The 26951-nt window shown below is 42.1% G+C and overlaps 1 protein-coding gene across 1 annotated transcript; it reads left to right on the top strand.

Moving 5' to 3' along the window:
• Positions 1-18250: 18250 nt before the first annotated feature.
• Positions 18251-19108, top strand: LOC308111485 (membrane-associated progesterone receptor component 2-like; the record flags this gene model as incomplete). The annotated part of the gene is made up of 1 exon (XM_080466401.1): positions 18251-19108. The coding sequence occupies one exon, from the start codon at positions 18251-18253 to the stop codon at positions 18845-18847; it is 597 nt and encodes a 198-aa protein (XP_080322527.1). The 3' UTR covers positions 18848-19108.
• Positions 19109-26951: the final 7843 nt, after the last annotated feature.

Below are 26951 nucleotides of genomic sequence, written 5' to 3'. Positions count from 1 at the left end.
TGCGCGGCGGAGACACATTGCCTTGAACGAACCATTTGTTTCTGATCCTTAACTCATCCACAGCTGACAATGACAGGAATAATTGTGAGTTGGTTAATCCTGTGTGACACAAGGCACACAGAGCAGAGGGGAACCGGGCCACATACGCAACACTCCTCAGCTACTGTACATTCATGCTGCATTAATCTCTCGCTGCTATAGCTCAGGGAGCAGACACAGCTCTGTTGTTGACCTTGCTCTGTTCAAACAAATGATGAATAGAACATGCAATGCGATACAATGGTTTGCTCAGTCTTTTGTGCAAGCTGCTTCCTTTTCAGTGCATTGTGTCTCGTGAAACGCCTTTGTTTTCTGCAGGCAAAGAGAGGCTTAGCATGCATGCCAAACAAACCTCTCCAGCATGTCATTGTAGAACATGTGATAAGTATCTGCTTTTCAGTAACAAATGACAACAAAGACACCAGTTTGAGCAGTCTCTGTGGTCCTGTCGTTTTCTTTCTGGAGGGATCTCGATTCCTCACCAGGATACTGAATCTTCTATCAAAGTGTAATGTGCCGAAAAATCTGAATGGTTACTATGCATAAGTAATATTCTGTATTCTGAGTACTGGCTGCAGTTGTCTTTGTGCTCAGTATGAGGTAATGCACCCTGGTCTCTGCTGGATATGCAGCTTCTTAAAAAGAAAGCCCCATAATCCAATTAGGGACACTTGACTGGTAGAGCTAATTAGGCCGGGACAATGTCTTCTGACTATGGATCAAGTCGCATGGACCACTGCGTTAACAGCACTGGCCTCGACATCTGGATGCAACATAAACTAACTAAACTGATCCAGAGTTGCTTTCCTTGTGGGATTACTAATTAATTGAATTGAGCTGAGCCCCAACTCAGAGTTGATCCATGTCTTTACATCCTTTATGAACATGAGGCCCCTCATCTCAGAGAGTGTCTTTGTGTTGGCTCTCAAAAATTGAAAAGGGCTGGATTGTCACATGATGAAAAGCGTGAAATGAGCCTGATTGTTGTCGTTGAAGTAGCAGCTTAGTCCAGGAGTTTCTAATTTTGGGGTTTTTCTAAAGCCATGCTTTCATACATTTCAGGGTCGTGGCATGTTTGGTGTGAAAAGAGCTCATCAAAGACAAGGCCAACCTTTGGATCGCCCACAAAAGTAATTGGAGCCTGACAGAAAGATGAGGCATTCAGATTCAGAGGTAGAGAGAAAGAGAGAGAGAGAGAGAGAGAGAGAGAGAGAGAGAGAGAGAGAGAGAGAGAGAGAGAGAGATTATTGTGGAGTTATTTCCATTCTGCTCCCACTTTGCATAGCTGTGTTGATCAAGTCATGAAAAAAAGCCATGGCGAGATGCATAATTCTGACGCTTGCATGCATTTCCATGTCAAAGAGCCCAATGTATGAGTGAGCACGAAACAAGCTCAGACCCTCTCCCTTGCTCTTTTGCTTCTATTCCATCTCTCACTGAGAGTTCCAACTGCCAACTTCAATCCGGCCCAAGAGAGAAGTATGGTCCAGTCAAGCAGTATAAGAGGATTGGAGCTCAGATACCAGTTGATTAGGCTGCAGTGAATGGAGCTATGTGCTCAGTCCCAACAGGATTTCCATGGCACTTGACTGTGGACATACAGGCTTTAACCCAATCTCAAGAAACATCCCGAGATCTGCTCCTTTTCTTTTCTGTGCATGTTGAACATGGGGAATAGGAACACCCAGGCAGCTTTAAAAAAGCTGCTCACTTAGTCTGCCTTAAAAAAAAAAACGCCAAACGCACGCTACACATGCTACTTATAAAAGTTGTACCCTTGGAACGGGCCATGGCGCTCACACAAACCTAATTATTATATGATAGAGTTAAGTTAGCAGCCCCAGTAATTAATATAAGTGTAGAAACACAATGCTTGTGTGTTTCTCAAGTTGAGAGGGAATTTCTATGAAAGGTAGATGGCATATGAAAACATTATGGGAGCAGTCATGGATAATTTGCTCTCACAAATCCACCTCTCAGCATTACAGAGGTGCTTAAATGAGAAAGCTGACCTTCATTTTGCTGAGGCTTTCTGGCCTTTCTACAAATATGTGCGGGATTGGTTGTATCCCCAGACAGACAAAGTTGTAGAGCGGTGAGGGTTTTTGTTGCAGTGTTTTGAAAAGCTGGTGAAGTTTGACAGCTCTGCTTACTAAAAAAGTGGTGTAAATTCGTCAGTCGTGGCTATGTAAAACCCTGGTAGGGAGAGATGGAGTGGAAACTTGAGATAGAGTGGAAGCAAAACACAATAGATGGAGTTTGAAGTGCAGATTTCCTCCATATGGTTGAAAGGCTCTGCGTTTTACATAAGCTGCCTTATAGCATATTAATCTTATCTGGAAGACGCGCTGCTCTGAAGGTCTTCATCACATCTGAAGGAGGAACTTTGATTGTTTCTAAATTGAGCAATTTTCCCGGATTCTTAAAAGGAGCCTTTTGTGTCCATAATTATTTGACTGTTGTTTACAGTCCAGGAGTGGCTTATCGGGCAGACCGGGACAATTCTCAGTGGGCCGGTCTGATGTTTGGGCTGCTCGGGCCAGTGTTCACTTTTTTTTTCTTTTCTTTGTCTGGCCAGTGGTTTTTTTTCCACAGCACTGGGTTGATCACACGGTGTTTCCGCTGTTCCTGGGCCGCCTCCGCCTCCGCCTCCGCCTCCCTTCACAAGTTTACCAGTGGCAGCTTCTCTTTTTGCAGACGCACCCTGATGACGTAACACGTCTGTGCACTCGGTCAGTGGTGTTTGAAAGATGGATAGAAAGAACAAGGTGGAGCAGAGACGGCTGGAATTAAAGAGGAAAGTTCTGGAAACAGATGCAACTAAATGTGCTGAGATTGGCAACTTGTTCATTAGAACCAGCTTCACGGTTAGAAACAACAAATGACAATGGAGGGTAAGAAGTTTAACTTTGCCTCCAAACCACTGTTCAATTTAATTATCAAATCAATGAATTCTGTGACTTTGTGGCATATAACATGAAATTATATAATTTAAATAATAGTATGCTGCAATGTCACGTAACTGGGAAACTTTGTCTTTTGGTTCTTCAGAAACCAGATCCAGCAGCACCAAGCAGGTCGGACTGATCACAGGATAGATCTTATTATTATAGTCAATATAATGAAGAGTAGGATGGTGACCTGCTTCATATGAGGAATGTCCTGAGATTCTAGATGATTCAGCTCTACATTAATCAAACTGAGCTGAACTTTGTAAAAAGGGGAGATTTGTGCTGATAATTTAAAAAAGTGATTCAGTGTAAGGAGCAGAGCCAGTGGGGATGAGGGGATTGATCCCGTCACTATGGAAGGAACAGCTGAGCTGTTCTAACAGTGTGTGAACGATCAAGCAGTACTTCCAATATAGGAGAAGTTTCTCAACAGTACATTCAATTAAAAACAGACTCAGGAGCACTTTGACCAGAAGGAACTTGAGGCTTTCGTGCTCATGAGCACTGAGGAAGCAATCCTCATGTCTTTGGTCATTGATAGTGTCATAAACAAAGTGGCAGAGACCAGTGCACTGCTGAGGGTTTATTAATTCAGGGTTGGTCATGTTTCTTTGAAAAACACATGATAGTGTTATAAGAAAGTAAATTTTTTTAATTCTATATTTTGAATCTCAGATTTTGGGTTTTTGTTTAACCATTGTATTATGTTAAGGGTCAATTTGACCCATTTCAGTTTTTGAGTTGACTAAAACATTGGTTCCCTTTTTTTTTTCTTCATGAAATTTTGTGACTTTTCCTCATCTAGGGTCATCAACAGGTGTGTAACATTTGGAGTCTTTGACATGTAGTGGAATGTCTGTGCAGAGTTTACATACAAAGATGATGTTGCGGGTCATTTTGACCCGGACACTTTAATGTGGGTAAGGAGCTGTTCACATCCAATATACACCTGTCTCTTTGATGTACTTTGTTTTGACTGCCTCTGAATAGCCATTTAGAGACCAGAGATCCAGGTTTCTGTGTGGGAGGAACTTTCTCTCTCTTCTCCTCGTCACTTTTGTCATGTCATTTCTTTGACGAACACACCAACAATGAGCTCCAGGAGATTTACTGCTGAAGAAGCTTCATCACAGATGTTGAACTGGGATTGTGATGCAGAGGAAGAGATTTCAGAGACAGAGGATCTTTCAGAGACTGAGGACAATGTTATTGATGATCCTGATTGTCAATGTTCCTACGATGATGAGGATTCAGAAGATGAGCCTCCCGCCATCTCTCCATCAGATGAAAACCAAGGACTGCAGCAATCCCCATCCACAGAGAGGACATGGGCATCTAAAGACGGTAATATATACTGGTCAACATCACCACACCAAAGCCGAGGCAGACTGTCATCGTCAAATGTTATCAAAATGACTCCCGGTCCAACAAGATTTGCTATCACACGAGCTGATGATATTCAATCAGCATTTCAGCTCTTCATATCCCCACCGACAGAGAAGATCATACTGGACATGACCAACTTGGAGGGGAGGCGTGTATTTCAAGAGAAATGGAAGCCACGGGATCAGACTCACTTGCATGCTTACATCTTTCGAGCAACAATGTCTTTGGAGACATTTCACATGATATCTCGTGTGATCCGATTTGACAACCGTGACACCAGAGCTGGTCGACGTGAAAAAGACAAACTCGCTGCAATCAGAGATGTATGGGATAAGTGGGTCGAAATTCTACCTTTGTTGTACAATCCTGGTCCCCCTGTGACTGTAGATGAGCGCCTTGTCCCGTTCAGGGGGCGCTGTCCTTTCCGACAGTACATGGCCAACAAGCCTGCCAAGTATGGCATCAAGATATGGGCAGCCTGTGACGCAAAATCAAGCTATGCAAGGAATATTGCAAGTGTACCCTGGAAAGTTGCCTGGAGAATCATCTGAAAAGAATCAGGGGAGGCGTGTGGTGCTGGAGATGAGTGAAGGGCTGCAAGGTCATAACATGACATGTGACAAGTTCTTTACATCCTACCGCCTTGGAGATGAACTTCAGAAGAGAAAGCTGACTATGTTGGGAACAATGAGAAGAAATAAGCCAGAACTTCCCAGGTCATCTAACAAACCTGCTGTGGATCCAGTGGATCCAGTGGATCCAGGTGTAAAGAAACCGAAAAGATGCTAGGTCTGTCCCGCTCGAGAGGACAGCAAAACATGTACCTCCTTTGTGAAATGCAAGAATATCATCTGCAGAAAGCACAGTTACATTCTGTCCATCATGTGGAAAACGTTGGATATGTTGGACAGAAAAAATCTGATCAAGCGGGGAAAGTTAAATAAAAAAAGAGAAATGTGTTTGCGAAAAGAGAAAAACTTTAAATAGTTCCTAAATATAGAGTTGAAATTGAAAATGTATTGTATGTCACTTTTCTAAATGTTTATATAATCTTAAATAAAGTTAGTTTTAGTTGAACCTTGTTTTTTGACTGTTTTAGTGGATTTACACGGTCCGGGTCAAAATGACCCGCAACATAACCAATGTAATTTTTTTTCAACATAATACAAGGGTTAATATTTAAGGTTTAGATATCTGTTAACACTTATTTGAAATATAGATTCTGAAATTATATAAAAAAAAAAGATGTATATTGTTGGTGAATTGTGTTGAACTAAATTTTCATTATGAAACAACCCTGAGTTGCAATGAATTGGAAATATTTTAGAATCATACACTGAATTACAAGGTTTTACAGAATAATGCTATGATCCTCACATTTTTAAGATTAGAATTACATGATTTTAATAGGTCAGGATCTAAAGTGGGCCGGTCTGAGGTATGAAACTCCAGGGCTGAAAATGAGTCCCACTCCAGCCCTGTTTAGAAGTATATGAGAACATCCATCATATCAACAATCTAAATAACAGGCAGAAAATGAATTGGATGTCAGTCTAACCAAAACACCTTGTCAATGAGCTGCTGCAGTTACTTATTACTATACCATGTCTAGAATGTTTAACACATTCAAATGTTTTATGTTAAAAGTCCAGAAAGTGTGTCTGTGTTTGTACCCTCTAAGCCAAGCTGACAGTTCCTTTTTATGTTTCTTTTCCAAATGGTTTTTTCAGGTGACCTTGTCTAAACAGCATCTCTCATGTGAATTATTGTTTCATCATTATGGATTAAATGTATATGGTGATAAGAGTGTGAGTTTAGATCTCCTGATTTTAAAAAGAGGCCAAGCAGTCTTTATAGACTCTATATAGTCTTTTATTGATTGATTGGTTGATTGATTGAAAAAGAGGGACTGATTGCAATGTTAAGGTTTATTGATGATGTTAGTTTGTTCCCATTCTTTTGTGTTACCTGAACACACTGAGAAGTGACTGTGAGTGTTTGGTGGTCTGTTTCTGTCTTGTTTGCCCAATGGTGGACTGGAGACCTGTCCAGAGTGGATCCTGCCCTCACCTATCGTAAGCTTGGATCGACTCCTGCGCCCTGCGACCCTCCACAGGTTAAAGTGGTATAGAAGATGGATAGATGGGTGAATTAATAAAGTATTTCCTCTCTATGTTGAAAAAAATGCTGATATGAGATCTGAAATATAACCCCTTAACTTCTGCCGATCAAATGGTGACTGATCTACTCTGTTGAGGGCAGATATTTTCTAAATCTGATGGATCCAGTGCCCCGTGCCTCACCAGGTACGAACACTAGAGTGATTAGTTTTTTTTCCTCATGGCAAGTGTCTTCTCGGTCGGAGTCCTGGTTGGGGGCAAAGCTATGGAAGTTCTATGCTCTTCCTGTCCATACATAGGTTCTGCTGTTCCTCCCCCACGAGAAAAACATGAATTTCATGCTACTTTTTAACTGTACATTTGTTCGAGGTGTTAATTTGAGTGTGCATGATTTTCTCTCTGTGTTTGATCTGTGATGGTCCAGATATCAGTCCAAGGTTTAGTCTGTAATTTCTAACCCATAAACAATAGTTAGCTGTGGTGAGCTCTAGTGTCCTGCGACATCAGGTTGAATAAAGCAATATCAACGATGGAACTGGGGTTGTCTCCCAGTCCTTAAGAAGGGAGGTTTTGTCCTACCTCACCCTGTCTATGAGTCCTTACGCATTAAACTCAAACTGCACGTCAGTCATTGGTCTATGAAAAATAGATGAGGAAACGGGTGAATATAGTCAGGTAATGTATTAAGAGGCTGCTGAAGCCTTAAAGGGTAGCGCAAAAGTAATATCATACAATTTTTACAGTCTGCACCGATATACATTATAACTGCTTGAAAAGATATGAAACAGATATCCCAACACTGTCTTTTTGCAGATATTTACAGAAATGTTCAGTGTCTCAGCTGAGAATGCTTTATTTCTGCTATCTTGTTGGCTTTGTGTTATCACGATATTATGATGTCAGATCACCAAGGTCCCACAAGACCATCAAAACTGTTACAGGCAGCAGGAGTCGATCCCCTCCCCTATTCGGTTATCTTCTAAAGACAGCTACGCCTGTGCTTCAGCTGATGAGAAACCAAAACAAGCCACTGACATATTCTAAAAATAATCTAATAATCTAATGTAAACTCTGACTGATGACTGCAGCGAGCTGGAGGTTTTATGTGTTTAAGTTATATTGTCTTAACTTGGAATCTGGTCATTGAAATTCAACTTTGTTTTTCTTTCAAGCCAAATCCAATTTATTCATTGAGCAGATTTAAAGCAGCTGTTGACCAAAGTGCTGTACAATCATACCAGACACAAAAGAAGTAAAAAGAACAATGCTGAATTTAAAAGTTACAAGCTGAGTAAAAAAGTTGCTGAGTATATGATTTGTTAAATATGGAGTACAGGAGCCATCTCAAAATGCAGAGGGTTTTAAACTGTAAAACTACATAAACTTTGTTTAGACTTGGATTTTGGAATATCTAAAAAGACCTGAGAGACCTTGAGGGGACATGAGGGTATAGTCGACCAGACAGATGAGCCTATGAAGACACTTAAAATCCATTTGTTGACATTTTGAAGTCATTTCTTAAACATACAGGCAGCCAGTAAACTGAATCCGGGACGAGCTGCAAAATTTTGGTCCAGCCGTAAATGTGACTGATAACTGATACCTCCAGAAATACACTTTAATCAACCCTTGCGTTTGTGGTCCATCAATACACCAGGCGCTTTACAATGAGTCGAACAAAAAGCGTGAGTATAACGGGCGAACCACCAGAGGAACTGTCTGCCCCAACACACACCTGCTTTAATTTCATTAATATGTAAAGAAAGCATTCACATTTTCAATCTAACCATTGCTCCACACAATACACTCAGGAACCGGAATAATTGTTGCATGTGTTTGTAATTACAAGATAAAACAAATGTTCTCAGCTCCACGTTGACTGGCTTGGGTCACTGGCTCATCTTTTCTCCAATGAAATGAAAAGTATGTTTCCTTATCTTCCATTGACAGGTTTATGGTTGCTACGACTGCCAAAGAGGGAGGAAACATTTAGGAGACAAGGGCCCAAGTTTTTAAACATTCAGTTTATTTTCTTTGATTTCTTCTCACCAAAAGCTTCGTCCACCTGTCCCGAAAAAAACCAACAGGGTACAGGGAAAGTTCAACTGAAAGATGGCCGTGACTGCCCGGCCAAACGAAACAAACAGGTGCGGCAATGGCCCAACCCTGTACAGGGCCCCCGAACCCCTACCGACACTGGGCTGAAGAAAGAAAACCCAAACCCAGACTAGACCCAGGGAGCAAATAAAAAGCAAAAACAGTACTACCGGTACAGCCACGCCAACCAGATTTAACCTCGGCCAGCCAGCCGGCTACCAGGAAGCTTGGTCCTGGAACTGCACCTGCAGACCTCAGGAGCGCGCACGGAATACGGCGCCTCCCAGGAAACGGCCCGAAGAAAATGAATGAGGGAGAGAACGAGCGAAACCCGGGGAGCACGAAGCCCAGCCTATTTATAGGCGGAGCGGAAATAATTAATTACCCAAAAAATATCAAAGACCCGAATACGCTTACCTCCGCTAATAATTCCACCCTTTTAATAAATAAGTAACTTAAGAGAATAACGGGGCCAAATGCCCGTAAGACAAGCAGAAAAGAAAGAGGGAGGGACCCGCAAGACGTGACGATAAAAAAAAAAACAAAAAAACAAAAAAGAAGCTGCTTTTCGTCAGTGACACTTCAGCACAGCAGCACTCTACAACTCTCACCTCACTCCAATTAACAGTCTCGGGCGACACTGCTCCCTCCCGCTGTGAAGGAGACTAATTTTAAGATCTTATTTCTTCCCATGCCAGTGTTTTCTAAAGAGTCGAAATAGGACAAGAGGCATAGTAAGTATACCAAATACCAAAAGTATTGAGAAGAAGACGTTGTCGAGGGTTTAGCTAGTTTTCATCTTTATCTGATGATAGCGGTGTTTCCAAACCTGAAATCAGATACATCGGTGCAGCAGTGTGTCTGTTTGGCTCACTGACAAAAGTAAGAGTGTGATGATCTGCAGCTCATTACAGGGTGGGTTCAAAGCAAGGGTATTGATGAAAAGCACTGATAGTCTATTTTAGTCAAAATCTTATATTGTTTTATTTTTTTTCAGACTTTCAAGAATGTACAAGTTTATTCCAAATACTCTTCATTCACAGGCCGAACAAATTAATTCAATCATGTTCACGATTCAAAGTTAATAGAAAAAAAAAGCTTGTAACGAGATGTTGGTCTTTGCAGTTTCGAAGCTCCATTAGTAAGTCAAAGTCAAAATCTTTAATATAGCAAAATATGTCGTTCGCGGTGTCCTAACCGTACGGTTATACACGCGCACCATGCATTTTAAGATATCAGGCCTCTATTCGTTCACATTTTCATCAGCAGAGTAGCATGTCAGGTCACACAAACACTATATGGGCTTCAATGAGGTGCATATGGCTCAGCGCACACAGCCCTTTGATGACACTCACCTACACACACACACCAGACCTGAGCTGCCATGTCCTTTTCAGATCACCTATCTAAAACTCACAACCCTCTCCTGTGAGCACACAAATACAACCACCAAAACCATGCGTGTGTGTGTGTGTGTGTGTGTGTGTGTGTGTGTGTGTGTGTGTGTGTGTGTGTGTGTGTGTGTGTGTGTGTGTGTGTGTGTGTGTGTGTGTGTGTGTGTGTGTGTGTGTGTGCGTGGTACAGTCTGTCAGTCAGCGTAGCCACAAAGTGCTCTGACATCTCCCGGCTGTGTTCTGCAGGCTCTGTGATCCCTCCGCTCTCCACCCCTCTTCCTCTCCCTTACCTGTGGATAGAGGCATCACATCCCATCATGTCCATCTCGCAGAGCGCGGCTTCCCCGCCTTCTCCTCCTGCTTCGGTCCTCAGATTAGACTGACAGCAGTGTGTTGATATTTCAGACCAGCCAGCCTCTGATGGATACTGTCGGATGTACTGTCTGATCTGTATCTGGGGACCGCATGATGCTGTATGGCAACACATGTTGTAGGATTTAATAGAAAGGGAACCCTTCTGCACTGCTGCACCTGCAAGGGCAGTCAATATTGCTTCAAGTAAAAGGAGACAAACTGCAGAAAATCAAACACTCACTTAATTCACAAATGGCCCAATGGAAGTACTAGTAAACAGGATTGTGATCGTGCAGACAGTGAATACAGAATAGTTCCCAATATTGGGGTGTGACTGTTCCCCAAGCCGCGGTGCGAGCCCAGCCACAGGCGGAGCGGTGTTTGAATAAAAAAAGTGTAAAAATGAAATTGACAGTTGTTTATCCATTTTTTGCACCAACTGCAAAATACCTTATTTTATCAAGTAGTGTGGTTTGTTCTTTCCTCATGTGCTCCATATCTTTGAAAAAGAGGGTTGCTCCTCTATTAGGTGGTGCTCTTCTATTGGGAACTATACGGTAGATTTGCTTCTCTATATTCTTGTTAAAAACACACGCACAACGCTGGAACAATGCGCCATCACATTACCTGGACTGAAGCGCTTCCTGTGCTGGTGTCAGATCCCATGGTTTTGGTCATCTGAGCCATGATGACTGAGTAAGGCTGGTCATCCCTCCCTCTTAATGACAGAAGACTCTTTGGGCTTGTAAAATCGACAAAGGAGTCTGGCCGTCACTGAAAGAAACGGTGAAGAAAAAGGAAGCCACTCACGCTACAATAACTACATATCTACCCACAATGGGCACAAAGGGGGGGGGGGGGGGGGATGAACGTGTCAGACGTCACCAGCCCACACAAAAACATCTAATGGAAAAACAGGTGTTTGCTTGATGTGGGTGGAGAAGGAGACGATAAAGTGAAAGGAACACTTAGCCCTGTAACCACACAGCCCACCACATCAATACAACAGTAAATGTCCACGGTGAGTTCCACTGATGCGGTTTGGCACAATGCCTTTACGAACACACAGGTACAATACGAAATAGCATTGGCTTGTTGCAAAACAAAGTCCTCTTATGTTGTAAATACTCAGCTTTGATTTTCGAAAGAAAAATAAAAATATGGCCCAATTTAGGCTCAGGTTGATCAGTAATCTACAATATCAACATGTTGTGTCAAGGCTCACCTATATAATAAAGACCATGGTAGTGCTAAGCCAGTGCCAGCAGGTGAAACTGTGTCTTGGCACTGTTGTTCAGATGTCCATCACACAAGCTTCCAAGAGTTTCTTAAGGGAGAAAAAACCTTCTTCAGGAGAAAAAGCATAAATATCTCAGATCTTATTCATGAGTGGTGGATGTACCCACCATGTGAGTTTGATAAACAGCAGCTCGAAGCATCAAGAAACACTTCCTTGTTGACCAATCAGTCTGTGGTTCAGAATCTCAGGTGACAATTAAAAAAAATATCGATACAGATTAGTTTGCATTCATAGGATAAGGTCCTTCAACTGGTGGGGCAGGATGAGGAGTTCAGAGGCTCTATAGAAACTCAGAGAACAATCCCTACTGTTCTACATTTTCAGGGTTCTGATCAAATGTTTCAGACACCTGATTGGTGGATCACTATGGTTGGCATCTTCTGGGATTAAGTGAAGTGGGACCATCTGTATGGATCTAACAGTCGGTGTTGCTGATTTTACTGGAGTCACATATCGGAAAAAATTAGTTTTTTACTTTTTAATTACATTTGTGTATATTAGTAATATGAATTTACGGGTGGTTGAATTTGGATGTTGTGATTGCAAATAAAGAAAAACTAAAGGCGATTCAATCTCTGACATATTTCATGTGGAATGCAAGAAAAAACATTCAAACATTTGCAAACATTCTCAAAGATACTTCAGTAGAAACAGTAAAGTAAACAACTCCTCAGTCAAAGAAGACAGTTTGTTCACACTGAAGAAGAAAGTGTTTTGATGCTTCCTACTTGTAGAAGAAGAAGCAGGTTGAGCTCTGAAATGAGGCCAAACAAGTTGGAATGTTTATTATCCCACATTTTACGTGTGAAGAAAAGAATTTGCCATTTTAGTGGTCATTGTGATTTTGGCAAAAGATACATTCCATTGAAACCATGGTTCCATTTTATCATTCCCACGGTGTCTTCTTAGAAGAGGTTATCCTTCCAACAAGACAAGATGTACACAGATGCTGGAGATCAACTATCAATGCTGCTATAACATTAAGTTAATGTAAGCAGATTAGAACATGAGTGAATCGATTTATACAGACAAACATCTGTGGGTCTGATTTATTGAAGCGTTGCATTTGTGAAAAATGGCCACCAGTGTGACAATCCATACACACATTTGTGCAGAAAGTTATCCACTAATGGAGACACTGAGGACTGAGTCAGATAACTTTGCTAAATAACAGACGATCCTTTTGGCATGTTTGCCTTCCCGAATATGGAATGTTGTGTTCCAGATTGCACGAAAAGATTCCAGAAGTGATGCCGATAGATTAATCTGAAGCTCCTGATTATGTTTATGTTTTTGTAACATTTGAAAAGGAGATGTTGCTGTTGTTGTGAGGAGGGCCATTTGTCCAGCTGAGTCACTATGACACCATGACCTTTGTTTGTAGATGATTTTGCAATATATTTTCAGTTTGGAATAGATCACCTGCCGGATTGGGTTTTTCTGTCTCTTTCTATTTTTCAAATTCAGATTTATTTGCTGTAACGCTTAAAAATGGTTGATAACTTCCTCCACTTCCATGCTGGTGGGGGTTTAACTCCCCATCCAATCGCTCCATGGTGAACTTAAGCAAAGGAACACAGATGCAATTTAGTCTTCCACTGATTGTTCTCGACTTAAATCGCTCTGATGCAAAGAAAACCCTCATGTTATTGCTCCTGTTTGCATGTGATAAGCATGCAATTTAGTGAGCTTATCCAAAAATCTTAGTAAATCAGGCCCCAAGACTCCACAGTAGACAAAGCTTGGAAGCTAATCAATGCACTTTTATTTAATGCATATTGTAAGCTCAGATATTTTTTTATTTTTTTTACAATTTAAATGAATAATTTTGTGTCCTTTCTAACTGAAACATAACTTTCTTCTAAATGTATTTTGGTGCACTGCTGGGAGCCATCTGTCAAAAGGAAAAGAAAGCATGTTTCTTGTTGAAATAAGGTTAAAAAAAATAAAAATAGCAGGCTGTGAAACTGGTCACCTGCTACTAAATGAAGGCGTTTTCTGACGGGGAGTGACAAAAAGCGAAGGTGGTAACCTCCCGCCACTGGTCACAGGTGTTTTTCAAGTGACTGCACTAAGTGGAAAGAGCCATAGCAACATTACCACCTGGGGAGTTCTTTTGAAGTGATGTGGGGTACAGTGAATGAAAACCAGACAAATAGAAGTCAAAGTATAATTTGTCTTATGTGACGGCAAGACATGTATATTGCAGTTAAGTGGCTTGTTGTTACAAGCTGAAGATTCATCAGAAGCCGCCGCCTCCTCCTATTCTTCCCCGCCCGCCCTGCTCTCGCCTCTTCGCCCAGCTTGTCTGAGTGTCCATTCAGACATAAAACAATTACATGTATCACTAACAAGGTGCTGAGTGCCAGTAGCCCGAGTGGAGAAGATGCAATTAATTCCAAGCTACTGAGAATAGCTAAAATAGGGAAACTCAAAGGGGGTCAATATCAGACAAATTAAATAAAAAGACCCAACTGCAGCATCGGTCATGTTTATAAATTAATTGCTGATACTGTGGTTGGAGCGTCCTGTGAGTGTTGTGTATTCAGCAGTTGAACTGATGAGTAGGCAATTACTTGTAAGTCAATGTTTGTAAAAACACTCTTATTGTTTTTGATTGTATTTTCCACGTATAACTAAAAACACAAAGATACAATTTGTTGTTGCTTCTCCGTCATTGCCGAAGGGAAAACATTACCAACCTTCGCACTGTTATTTTTGATTTGCAAAAAAAAAAGAAAAAGAAAAAGGATTTACCAGAATTTCTTCACTCGTGTTTTACGATTTAATAGAAAGTATGTCCAAGATCTCATTTCTCCCAGAGGAGCCACTCTTCCATCAGATTTCCATGTGATTTATATTAATGTTATGTATATAACTTCTGATTTATGCCCTAAAGATGAGCCAAACACACATGTTTATATTCATCCCTAGTTAAAAGCATCAACAAACCTGTTTCAGGAAACATCAGACAGAAAGTATGCGGCTCTCGGGTTCAGCGTGGCAGAGAGGGGGTAATTATGGAGGTGCTGTGGAAGAAGATGGGTGTGCAGAGGATTTCGAGGGTGGGGGGCATCACGGTTAGGGTGTGATCCGCGCTGACAGTCCCTGCCTGTGTCTGCAGGCAAGGCCACAATACCAAAAACACCCCAGCTGCCACACTGACAACTGGAAATGGTAGGAGAGACATCGTACTAATTAGTGAGAGGGTGTGAGGAGAGTGTGTGTGTGTGCGTGTGTGTGTGTGTGTCTGTGTGTGTGTGTGTGTGTGTGTGTGTGTGTGTGTGTGTGTGTGTGTGTGTGTGTGTGTGTGTGTGTGTGTGTGTGTGTGTGTGTGTGTGTGTGTGTGTGTGTGTGTGTGTGGGGGTGTGTGTGGGTGTGTGTGATCCTTAAGGCAGCAAAATCAGAACCAGATAGCTGCAGCAGTATTTAGTCATTTGTCATTTTGGGAAGAATAAAGTCATTTTTATGTCTCTTACAAGAACTGGATTTATATTGAGTTTAATTTAATGCATTGTTTTCATAAATATCAACCTAGCCATCATATCTAATACATTTTGACAAATTTATTATTAATACAAATTAAAAGAGCATGTCAGACCTCGAACATACGTATAATGGTGCATGAAGCAGTGATTACAGTCGCCATAATATTGACGATCACTATCATCATCGATGTGGTCCTCCTCATCACCACTACCATCACTGTCCTTACCTTTCACCACATTCCATTATCATCATCATCATCATCATCATCATCACTATCATCTTTCTGCTGTTAATCATCCTTGAATCCTTCTTACCGTTTGAATCAGCTTTCCCATCATTCTTGCCAGTGTTGTTGTCGTCACTGGCGTCCACATCTCCTGAATGACAGTCCTCACCAGCAAAATCACTGCATCTTGTGCAAAATCATCTTGTGCAAGGCGTGTATGGAATCAGGAAATCAAGGCATGACAACAATAGTCATGTCTAAATGCAGAATCATACAGAATTTGTGGATATTGTTATGATGATTAGAACAAAGGATTTTTTTTTGACATTGAGTGTTTGTTCATTAAATACAAAAAGAAAAAACACCCTGCAACAGGCAGAAAAAAACAAAATGGATTTTGTCTTTGACGAATCTGGCCAAGTCAAAGCTTGTTGTTCAGTAAATGAGTCTCAAAGCTTTATAGTGAGCATGTGAGCTAGATGCACAAAAACAAACAAATAATTACAGCACTTGTAAGTCAAGTGGTAAAAAATTAAAAATTGGATCAAAAACAAGATGGGATTGAACGTTTCTGATAGATCTACGACTGCATGAGAATTCCCCGCTATTGAATTCCCAAAATTGTAAAAGAAAAAAAAAAAAAAAAAAGAATTCCCCATTGACATTACACATTCTTGCAGAACTCGGTGGATGTAGGGGAGTGAACCCCGACAAAAAATCCCAACATGCTGTGGGCTCATGTGCTCCTGTAATATTCAACACTTTTCATAAACTCTAGGAATTAATATCATCCTTTATGTCATTTTCATCAACATACTTTACCATCACTCTGATCTTTGTCCTCAAAGATGAGATTGATGGTAATCACCATCATCACCATCATCATTCTCATCACCATCATTGTCATCACGTTATCTTGTCTTCGTTGTGCTCACTACGTTCTTTATTGTCTTCATCAGTGTCATTAGCTGCTTTGTCTTCATCAGTATATAATAAACATTTCAAACTGTGTTTCTCGTTGTGTCATCATCATTTTCACATCATGCTAATTTCCATTATCCTCATTATGTAATAATCTTCATGGTTCACATGATTATTGTCACGGGTATTCTTCATAGTTTGATTCACAATGGCACCTGGGCACAGTACGTATACACATTAGTGTTTGCCAGAGTGAACAACCTGAGATTCATGGTGTCGCAAACAAGCATCAGTGTGCATAAATAAAGCTTGTGTTGTCACGCCCATGTACATACAGTAAGCCCCACCGTATCAACTGAAGCTTGTCTCTGTATATAATCCAAAGTTTTATGAAGCTCCCATTCGTTAAAGTAACTCAGGCCCTCATCAATCTTTGCACTTTATCAACAAGCAGACATAGATTCTTAAAGTGACGCTCAATTAATTTCCAGCAGGGCTATATCGGTTCTTACCTCACCATTCAAGAAGTGTCCTGTGTGCACAATTTATGGGAGACTTCTATAGAAGTGGGAGATGTTGTATATCTTTCATGCAACACAACACACAGATGCACGTATTTCCCTCAGCCATGGATCTGCGCGTCGCTTGTCGACATAAATATGCAAATCAACTAACGAGCGCTTGGTGAAATAACATGGCAAGGTGTGTCGTATGCAGAATGGAAATGACCAGTGGAGGAATACAGAGTTTAGGTGTCATCAATAACCCTTTGTCCCACTGCTGTCATGGAAAACAAGGCTGCCACTGAATTATCACACATACAAAAAGCATACTTAGCCAGGGTTACGTTGTTAGGTTAATATATACAGAAAAGACACAAATATGTGCATAAATACATAAACGCTTCTGAAAAAAAGAGTCACACACTCAGGAACAATACAAATCATTCCTGTGGGGCGTGTGCTGTCCCTGCTTTTTTGCATTTCGCTGAAGATTGCTGTACATAGCAGAACATGTCATAACTACAGATTGGCAACAAATTATAGGGAAAAGCCATTGTGAAATGCCCTGAGTGTTGACAAGTGCCTTTGCTCATTCAAGACCAACAAAGCAGTCATATTCACATCCAATGCCGGTGCTGTACAAATCGAAAATCTACTTGCACCCGATGTGAGCACGTATTGCCACAATGGCGGAAAAATAGTCAGGCAGCAGAGTTATTATACAATCCAACAATAACACAGTGCAAGTTTGACTGTTTTTTCAAGCGCACTCACAGCCATCTACTCATGTTGTAGGCTTTTTTTTTTCCGATTGAATGTCGCAATAATATTTTTAACATCAGGTGGCAACATGAAAGTTGTACCAGGGAGAGCATCCCCATGGGGACAACATACAGCTGTCATCGGGTAATCACAAGCAAAATTCCAGATTGAAATTTGGAAAAAGAATAATCAAGTTAGCCCATGGCTAGCTCAGTTGGTAGAGCATGAGACTCACAATTTCAAGGTAGAGGATTCATGTCCCACGCCGGGCGCCACCTTCCTGTGGGCTCACCATCTGCAGTAAAAGTTCTTAACCAGTGCAATGTGATCTGGGTGACGGTGCTCAGAAGATGGATGGATGGACAGATTATCAAATTAAAGCTGCAAAATACCCAAAATGGGACTCAGCAATTACACTACAATAGTCATTGTTTCCAAGAACAGGTGAAGCCGCATATGAGGTGTTTCAGACAATATTTTACCTGTGTTGCAGCTAAAGCAAGTAGAAAAATTCAAACATGCCAATACAGAAGGCATTTCTGCCGATGATTACATTCACCAACCAAAGACGGCACACAGCAGCAGTGGACTCTGCCTGTTACTCGCAGTCAGACGATAGAGCAGAAACACAGGATTAGTATTATGGCATAAGGCCCCTTTTACACAACAAGGTTTTCAAGTGTAAAACCAAAAGCTTTCACTGAGAGTATGGCGGACGATGGAGACAGTTCGAGCGGACCAGTGGACACCAGCGGCGGGCAGGGGCCAGCGGAGGAGTCGGACGGGCTGGGCCTCGGCGGGATGTTGCTGAATATCGGCTTTCTGCTTGTGCTGATGGTGGTGTGTCTGGCGGCGTACCGGCGGTGGGGCAGGTGGCTCGGCTCCGACGCGGCCCAGGGCGACGCGGCCTCGGCGCTTCCCAAGATGCGGAGACGGGACTTCAGTCTGGAGCAGCTGCGGGAGTACGACGGGCTCCAGAACCCCCGCATCCTCATGGCCGTCAACATGAAGGTGTTCGACGTGACCAGCGGCAGAAAGTTTTACGGAAAAGATGGTCCTTATGGCATTTTCGCGGGCCGGGATGCTTCGAGAGGCCTGGCCACCTTCTGCCTGGAGAAAGACGCCCTGAGGGACGAGTACGATGACCTGTCTGACCTCAACGCCCTGCAGATGGAGAGCGTCCGGGAGTGGGAGATGCAGTTCATGGAAAAGTACGATTACGTGGGGCGGTTGCTGAAGCCGGGCGACGAGCCGTCGGAGTACACGGACGAGGAGGACATCAAGGACCACCTGAAGCACGACTGAGCGGTTCGTCACACCGACCAAAGCCGGGAGCCCCCAACAGCTGCGATGGACCTCCTCCTCCCCCTCCTGCCCCTCCCCCACCCAAAACAACGTCTTCCCCACAAACTGCTCGGCTGTTTGGACGACAAGGGGGCGGGATTCAGGTCTCGACGCCGCCCGGACCTTCCTCCCTCTTCATCCCTGGAAGATTGGCAGTCCCGAAACCTCCGTGAGGAGGGGAGGGGGGCGGAGGGGGGCTTGTGCCATTAGACGTATGTGAAACAAAACCCTAAAATATTTAAAGTGTTGTTGGGGCGAGGAGGGGCGCGTGGTGAGCGTGCGGGCTGGAGGCAGGTCGGAGGTCGGAACGACATATTGGTCTGAGACCATTGGCCGATCGGGACGGGGAAGCTGATTTCTCTCTTTTTATCTTTGGTTTAGTCACATCGCAAATGAAACTGCTTCAGCTTCGGACAGCTTGTCAACCAATCACTTGTGTTTTCGATCCAGTCGTTGCCCCCCTCCGGTCAAGAGGGGCGGAGCCAAGGCCGAACCAAAGGCGGCGGGTGGGCGTGGCGTTTTCCTCCTGTGTTCTGTAGTGTATGCACTACTAGTTCTCTTCGTTTGTCACCATGTGATTGTTCTTGTTGAGTAGCATAGAGGGCGGGGGGGTTCTTTACTTTTGGGGAGTTTGTTCCGGGGAGGGGTATCAAAGGTCTTTTGCCATATGAAACCTGTTTTGAATCACATCAGACGGACTGATCGGGAATCCAAAAGGGAAAGGTGAGAGGTCAGTCCCAATCAATAGAACAATTGTTTACATGCCTCACAAGCCGGCTGCAAGTCTGTAGATTCCCCCAGAAAATGGTCCAAGTATTAATTGTGCCTTATTTTGTTTGTTGCATCAGTGGTGAGCGGTCTAAAGGCGGAGGGACGGAAGCATCGGTTATTTTCTGGACCCCCCCCCCCCCCCCCCCCCCGACTTTAAAAAAAAACTAAAGTAAAGAAGGCAAAACGTTGTCGGTTGTCCAGCACAGACTGTAAGATTTCCCCACTTCACTCTGTAAATACACCGTATCAATTACTCAGTGTTACTGCCATATTTATGTAGTTGATGAACTCCATATACGTATAATGGTACTGTCGTATTGGCCAAAACCCCCGATTGCTTGTGTTGTTTTCTTTGTTTTTCTTTCAGTTCTGAACTTCTTTTTAAATGTGGGCAAATTTCCAAATAAAGAAATCGGAAGAGAAAAGAACTGTTGTGAAAAGTGCTGCAGGGCGGGACCGGGAGCTGTTTTGTTAGTTTTGTTTTGGTTTTTTTTTCTTTTTTTTTTCGGAGATATTGCTTTTCCTGTAAATATATCTATCTTTTATTAAAAGCATGTGCAACAACAAAGTGAGCTATGCCGATTTCCCACCACATCGTGTATTTAAATGTTGGGTGTGTGTGTGTGTGCGTCTGCGTGACCGAGGCAGGAAGGGATTTGTTCATGCATAATAAATCGATTTGGTTAATAAAAAAAAAAAAAAAAAAAAAAAAAAAGCTTTCACTGCAGTGTGTTTTTACAGGACAGTGGTGATCAGAAACGGCTCCCAAGGTGGAACTTTTTGAAACTTTTTGACAACACTTGGTGCTGGGTGACCACGTAAACAGCAGTTGTTCTGCACAAATCTGCCCACGAGACAAATAAAGTAAACTTGGATGTTTTCCTCCAGAGTGTCATGACTCACAGTCCAGATTCTCCTGGTAGTTTTATAGTTGACAGTCACTGTAAAGATAATCGTCTATATCTGTGTTCTCCCATTGTTAAAGTTTAGAGCGTATTGTTCTCTGCATACGTGGACATGTGGTTTCATTACAAACCTAACCAACAGAGCCAACTCGTGGCCCGACTATATCATTTTTTAGCATTTCTGCCATTTCCGTGTAAACAGACATCGTTTTCAAAACATTGGCGTTTCAATGCAAAACTTTTCTGAAACGAAAAGTAGTTCATTTAAACGGGGTCTGAGAAAAAGAAAAATTCATCTGCCAATTTTTTCTATTTTTCCACTTATATATCAGTGATTCTATATGCTTTACTCCATACACTTTAGATGGGAAGAATACAACCCAATATTTGACATTGCTGACCTAAGCATAGTGTGCTAGATTATAGCAACGCTTGTACCAATAGTTTGATAAATATCTCTCAATTCACACCTCATTGTGAACAATTTCATCCACCTTAGACTTTTAAAAGAAATACTTAGAACAGTATCTCGTTGATTGACAATATGTGTATCCTCTTGAAAAGAGGTTTTATTCAACTAATGCCCAGTGAAAAATAAATAGTTGGACATAGTTGGACAACTTAATTGAATTGCTTCAATTGCTAACATCTAAATGAATCATGTTCTTCCAACTTAAGTTAATGACTTAGATTATAAGTTGGAAGAACTTGATTTATTTAGATGTTACCAATTGAAGCAATTCGATTAAGTTGGTCCAACTATTTTCTTTTTTCAGTACCTTAAGTTTCTGAAACATGCACTGCACTGTGATGCACTTAATGTAGGACCGTGGTGGGACTTGAAAAAAATAAAAATATTCAAAAAAATTAGGAATTTTAATTGATTAATCACAAATTATCATATTCTAACCACAAATCAGATTTTGAATTTAGATTTCTGATTCCAGTAATTGAACAGACTTACATATGTTTACATTACTAAATCATTTGTGTGTTAATGGTACTGAATCTCCAGGCTGCTCCTGGCTGTAGGCGATCTTCTCTGGGTCCTTTCTCTGGTGTCTCCTGTTAAGAATGAGATGTGTTGCTACTGTTGTTTGTTTTCTTCCACTATTCTACCTAATGTCAAAATGTATGCACTTATCTTTTCCGCCCTTCATTGTTTTGTTTACATATCCCCCTCCCCTCCACTCCCCTCCCTCTTCCCAAGCATCCCCAGCCCGGTCTTGTCCACAAGAGATGCCAGTGGGGAAAACCAAGATGGCGGTGTTGCGGGCGCCGCCATATTTATTTCTCGGTCGCCGCCATCTTGAAATGGTGCTATGCGGAAGCAAGGACGGAAATGACGCAAAATTACGCGCCGGAAGTGACGTGTGTAGAAGCCGACCCACCAGATGTGACGAAATGGACTGAATTTGAAGGAAGATACGTACACGAACGCCGACCCACAGGAAGTGACGTGCAGGACCAAACATGCAGGAAGTTACGTAGACGACACGCAAATGCCGGAAGTGACGTGGCGGGACCCACTCGACCTAAATTATATCGGCGCACATTTGTTTTTTCGTCTTTGGATTCTTCACACGTGTACTCGAAGCTCAACGGAGTAAAGGATTGTCTTCTGTTAAGGTAAACAATTGCTTTCTTGTCTATGTAGAACATATCAGCCTGCACTAATAAGAATGAAATGGTAACTGTAGTTATACCAGTATTAATGAGAGTAGGAATAGTTTCCTAGTTTTGTTAGGAGCAATGCACGTAAGATCAGCTCGAATGTTTATGTTGCTCTTTCTATCTTTGTCCCATGTGTTGGTTTATTAAAAACGTGTAATTTATTACCACAAGAAAACTTGCTGAAGTAAATGTGGGTTGAAAAGCTGTTTGTTGAAATGAAAAGAAGTGGCAAAAGGACCTTCTCACTCCTTCAACCGCATCACTCTGGCCTCCAGCATAGAGCCAGACTCTGCTCAGCCTTGTTGGCTATTAGTTTGAACTAACAACATGTAACACACATGAACCATCGCTCATCCACCTACATATCTACTGATAAAAAGATCACACCTAATCCATCTGATTCCTCAGCCTCTGCCTCGTGAAATGATGTTAGAGTATTGCTTTGTCTCCAGCCATTGGTTCATTGTGTGTGTGTGTGTGTGTGTGTGTGTGTGTGTGTGTGTGTGTGTGTGTGTGTGTGTGTGTGTGTGTGTGTGTGTGTGTGTGTGTGTGTGTGTGTGTGTGTGTGTGTGTGTGATCACTATAAAATAGTTCTTCTCTCCTTTTCATCCATTCATATTAAGTTTTTTTCTTTGTCTGTTTCTTTATTTATAAGACATAAAGAAAAAAATATATTTTTTTAAATTACGTGAACACATCTTTTGTTTTGCAGGATTTTATATCCATATGATGACATTCTGGAATGGGTGGAGTGCACAGTTTGCAGAGGCTGGCTGCATGTCGATTGTGCCGGAAAATCCACAAATTTTCCCAATGCATCATTCAGCTGTGGATGCAACACCCAAAAAGAGAGCACAGGTACTACAATAGTTGGTTCAGTAGTTCAATAGATGCATGTGGTATGGCAGAAATGACTGAAACACCTGGCTGACATATTGAGCTGCACTCCTTTGTGTTGCATAGAACAGTTTGATGGTCACTTGTGAAAGCAAAATGTCAGCTGATTCAACAGTTGGCTGATTCCTTTTGTTAAATGACAGGAACAAATAAACTCCAGTAGTTTTGACTCTAATCAAAGTGTAAATGTCACAGTTGGTGCTGCTTTTTATCTCATTTTAACTCATTTTATTTTTCTGCAGGATCATTGAGGTGTTGAAGGGGGGTGATCCTGACTGTATTCTCCAGAGAGCAGATCAAGGTGAGTGAAACAAACTGTGCTGTTAGTGATTCTATTCTCTAGAGCTGCTATATGTTCTCTCTTTGCTCTTTGTCTTCAGATCTTACATGATGATCTCATGGAGTCGAGGGTCTGTTCAGGCAGAATAAACCTCTGGAAGATGCCGTCAGCATCACTTTCCCTGAAGCAGCAGCTCAAACTGAGGATGTTTCCTTTCAGTGAGCAGCAGGTAAGAAAACATCTCATCAGTCAAGTTTGAGAGTTTTTATGTAACATAAGCTTGATTTGTTTACTTTTATTCCTCTGTATTGCAGCAGATCTTTGAGATGCTGAAGGAGATGGAGGAAGTCACAGGAATCCAGAAGGAGGACCTGAGACTCATCCGTTATGTTTTGATGTTTTGCTCCCTGAAGTAAGATGACCAATGGAATGGAGGACATCATAGAAGTAGAGTGGTCAATATTTTGAGTATTTGGAAAGCTATCTACATACACCTTGTCAATGTTTTTCAGATCATCATCAACATCCTGATGTCCGAAGGTCATACAAGGCTTGAGGCAGAGGTCGTCATAGCCAGAGGGAGAAAGTTCTAACATGCTCTCACAGGGGAACCAACCGTACATGATGAACAAGAGAGTCTGAACACATCGGTGATGTAGTAGTAATCCTATATCTTCCTGTGTTCACCTGATAGTAGTGTGAAGCTGCACTGCTGTCGCTCAACACTATCTTATCTATTGGAATCTGTACATTTACATTTGCATAATGTCTCTAAAATCAAGAATATATTGACAGAGTGACACTGAAAAGCAAATCCATGCATTTACTTCCAGAGTAACTATTGTAACTCCCTATTATCAGGGGGTCCAAGTCACTGCTTAAAAAGTCTTCAACTAATTCAAAAGATCTTAAAGAACTGCTGGTCCCATATCTCCCCAGAAGAACACTTGATTCTCAGAGTGCTGGCTTATTGGAGGTTCCTAGGTTTTCTAAAAGTAGAATGGAGGCAGAGCTTTCAGCTTTCAGGTTCCTCTGATGTGGAACCAGATCCCAGTTTCAGTTAAAGAGTCTGACACAGCCTCTAATTTGAAGGTTAGGATGAAGACTTTTCTATTAAAGTTTACAGTGGGAGCTGCTTCAGGACACCTCAGACCATTTTCTAGTGAAGCTGCCAGAGGTTCAGACTGCTGGAGGACCTAAACTGAGCTTCTTTCCTTTTTTATTCACCACTATTACATGTCACTAACATTTGCCTTTCTCTCCTGTAGTCCGTGCTCTCAACCTCCCTGCCGGATGTCTGACAGTGGAGCTGAAGGTGGATTGAAGCCTCCTGTCCTGATCAGTCTTCACAGAGTGGATCTCTCTCTTATCTGTCTGTCCTCTCCTCTGTCCTCTCACCCCAACCGGCCAGCAGGAAGCCTCCACCTCTGAGTCTGGTTTCTGCAGGTCTCTTCCTGTTAGAGGGAGTTCTTCCTTTCCACAGTCACTCACGCATGCTCATGTGGATTTGTTGGGTTTTCTCTGATAAAGTACCCTGTGATTGTACATATAATAAAGAACAATGACATGCTTTATGATGGTTTTATTCTTTTAAAGGTGTCATAGATATTTGTTGAAGGTTTGTCATGGACATTTTCTCCTTTCCTGCTGAAGAAACTACAGTTATTCTCCATTCTTGTAGTTTGTTTTGCTTCATGCAGCCACACATTGTCACTGGATGAATGGAGGAGGCAGATCAGTTTAGTAGCTGACCCTGAGCTTCACTGTGGTTACAGCTGCAGTGTGTTACTGAAATAGGCTCAGAGAGAGTTAGACAACTTAGTCAATCATGTACGCAGCAGGTGTATACAGAATAAACTTATGTTACATGGCTCGCCGACAATCTGGGATATAAAATGACACAGGTGCAGTGATGTGAAATGTAAATGTAAAGCAGAATTTAGAATAGAGCAGAGTGGAGTTAGATGTGACACCTTTCTTATTTTGTCCTGAAGGTAAGGAAATATGACAAATAGACATCCTGAAATAATTCTACCTTGTTTCATTGTCAATAATTCATTTCTAGTCATACATTATTGCCTCAAATAGCAATGTTTTCATTTCTTTTCAGAAAAGTTTGTAGTGATTCCATCTGAGCCTGGAGATCAGTCAGAGGCTGTTTTCATGATGATACTTCAATTTAAATCCTCACAAACATTTCTAAAGGTTTCAAGATTTACAGTAATAAATGATTTAAAGTAATTCAGCATTTTGTTTAGAATAAGAAGAATCATACAGGTATCTAAAGAAATTCAAGATCTCCTTCACTATACTTTTTGGTTCTAAGTATTCTTCCCCGTTCATCATGAGAGTGAATCTTTTCTTTCTAGGCTGAACGTGGAATATGATGGTTGCCCGGCTAGCTCAGCTGGTAGAGCATGAGACTAACAACCTCTAGGTAGAGGGTTCGTGTCCCACGCTGGGCTCCACCTTCCCGTGGGCTCACCACCTGCAGGAAGGTTCTTAATTAGTGCGATGTGATCTGGGTGACGGTGCTCACACTGTCACCCCAGTGTAGCAAAAATGAATGAATTAATGAAAATTATGGTGTTTTCTCCTTCCTCAATCCACTTGGCCCTGCAGCCTTTTAAATATGGCGGCGACCACATACAAGTACGACGGGGACCGTAAACAAGCATGTCGGCAACCACAAACAAGTATGACGGCGCCCTTACGCCGCCATTATTTGATACCGCACTGGCGGGGTTTCAATTTTGAGAATAGTATGGCGCTGACCGTACGCCATTATGGCGGCGACCGCTAACAACTATGTCAGCGTCCGCAAACAAGTATGTCAGCGCCCGTAAGCCACCATCTTGATACCGCACTGGCGGGGTTTCAATTCTGGAGATGCAAGGTCGCACTGCGGATCATGTACTCTTGCCTCCCACCGACAGTGGCGCTCTGATTGTGCTTTTGAACAAAATGGCGGCGACCGGCAGGAAGCGGCCATATTTCATGTACTACCGCCTCCCACCAAGAGTGGCGCTGTGGTGGTGATTCAGAACAAAATGGCGGAACAATGTGGCGGCGATCATAAGGAAGCAGCCATATTGTCGGCCATTTTTGATTCCCCACTGGCAGCCTCTCCATGTCCGGCACTGAGGACAAGTTTCCATCCGGGGAAATCTGCAATCATCTGTTGATTCTAGCTGACTGTCCCATTAGTGTCTATTATCAGTCACCCTAGAACTCTTTGTTTACTCTTTAGCCAATGTGATAAACCATATTTACTGCTGTACTCGTATAGCTTTAAATACAGACTGCTCACTGTATCCTTACAGGAACCCTGAGCAGCTGAGCAGGCTCTGTGACTGAGAGCTCCACCATATGCACCCCAACAATGACCCCCCCCCCCCCCCCCCGTCACCTGTTTTCCCTGCCACTTGAATACATTTTCAGAATCATCTGCACCTCACTTTATCTTTATTATTGCTCGTTTGCTTCACCTGTGTAGAAGATTTTTTTTCCCAACACTTTGCATGTAATTTGTCTCCCA

This window comes from Lipophrys pholis (assembly GCF_963383615.2).
Source record: "Lipophrys pholis genome assembly, chromosome: 6".
Classification (NCBI taxonomy): domain Eukaryota; kingdom Metazoa; phylum Chordata; class Actinopteri; order Blenniiformes; family Blenniidae; genus Lipophrys; species Lipophrys pholis.
The sequence above is the reverse complement of the archived record's forward strand: the minus strand, read 5'-3'. Positions and strand labels throughout refer to the sequence as shown.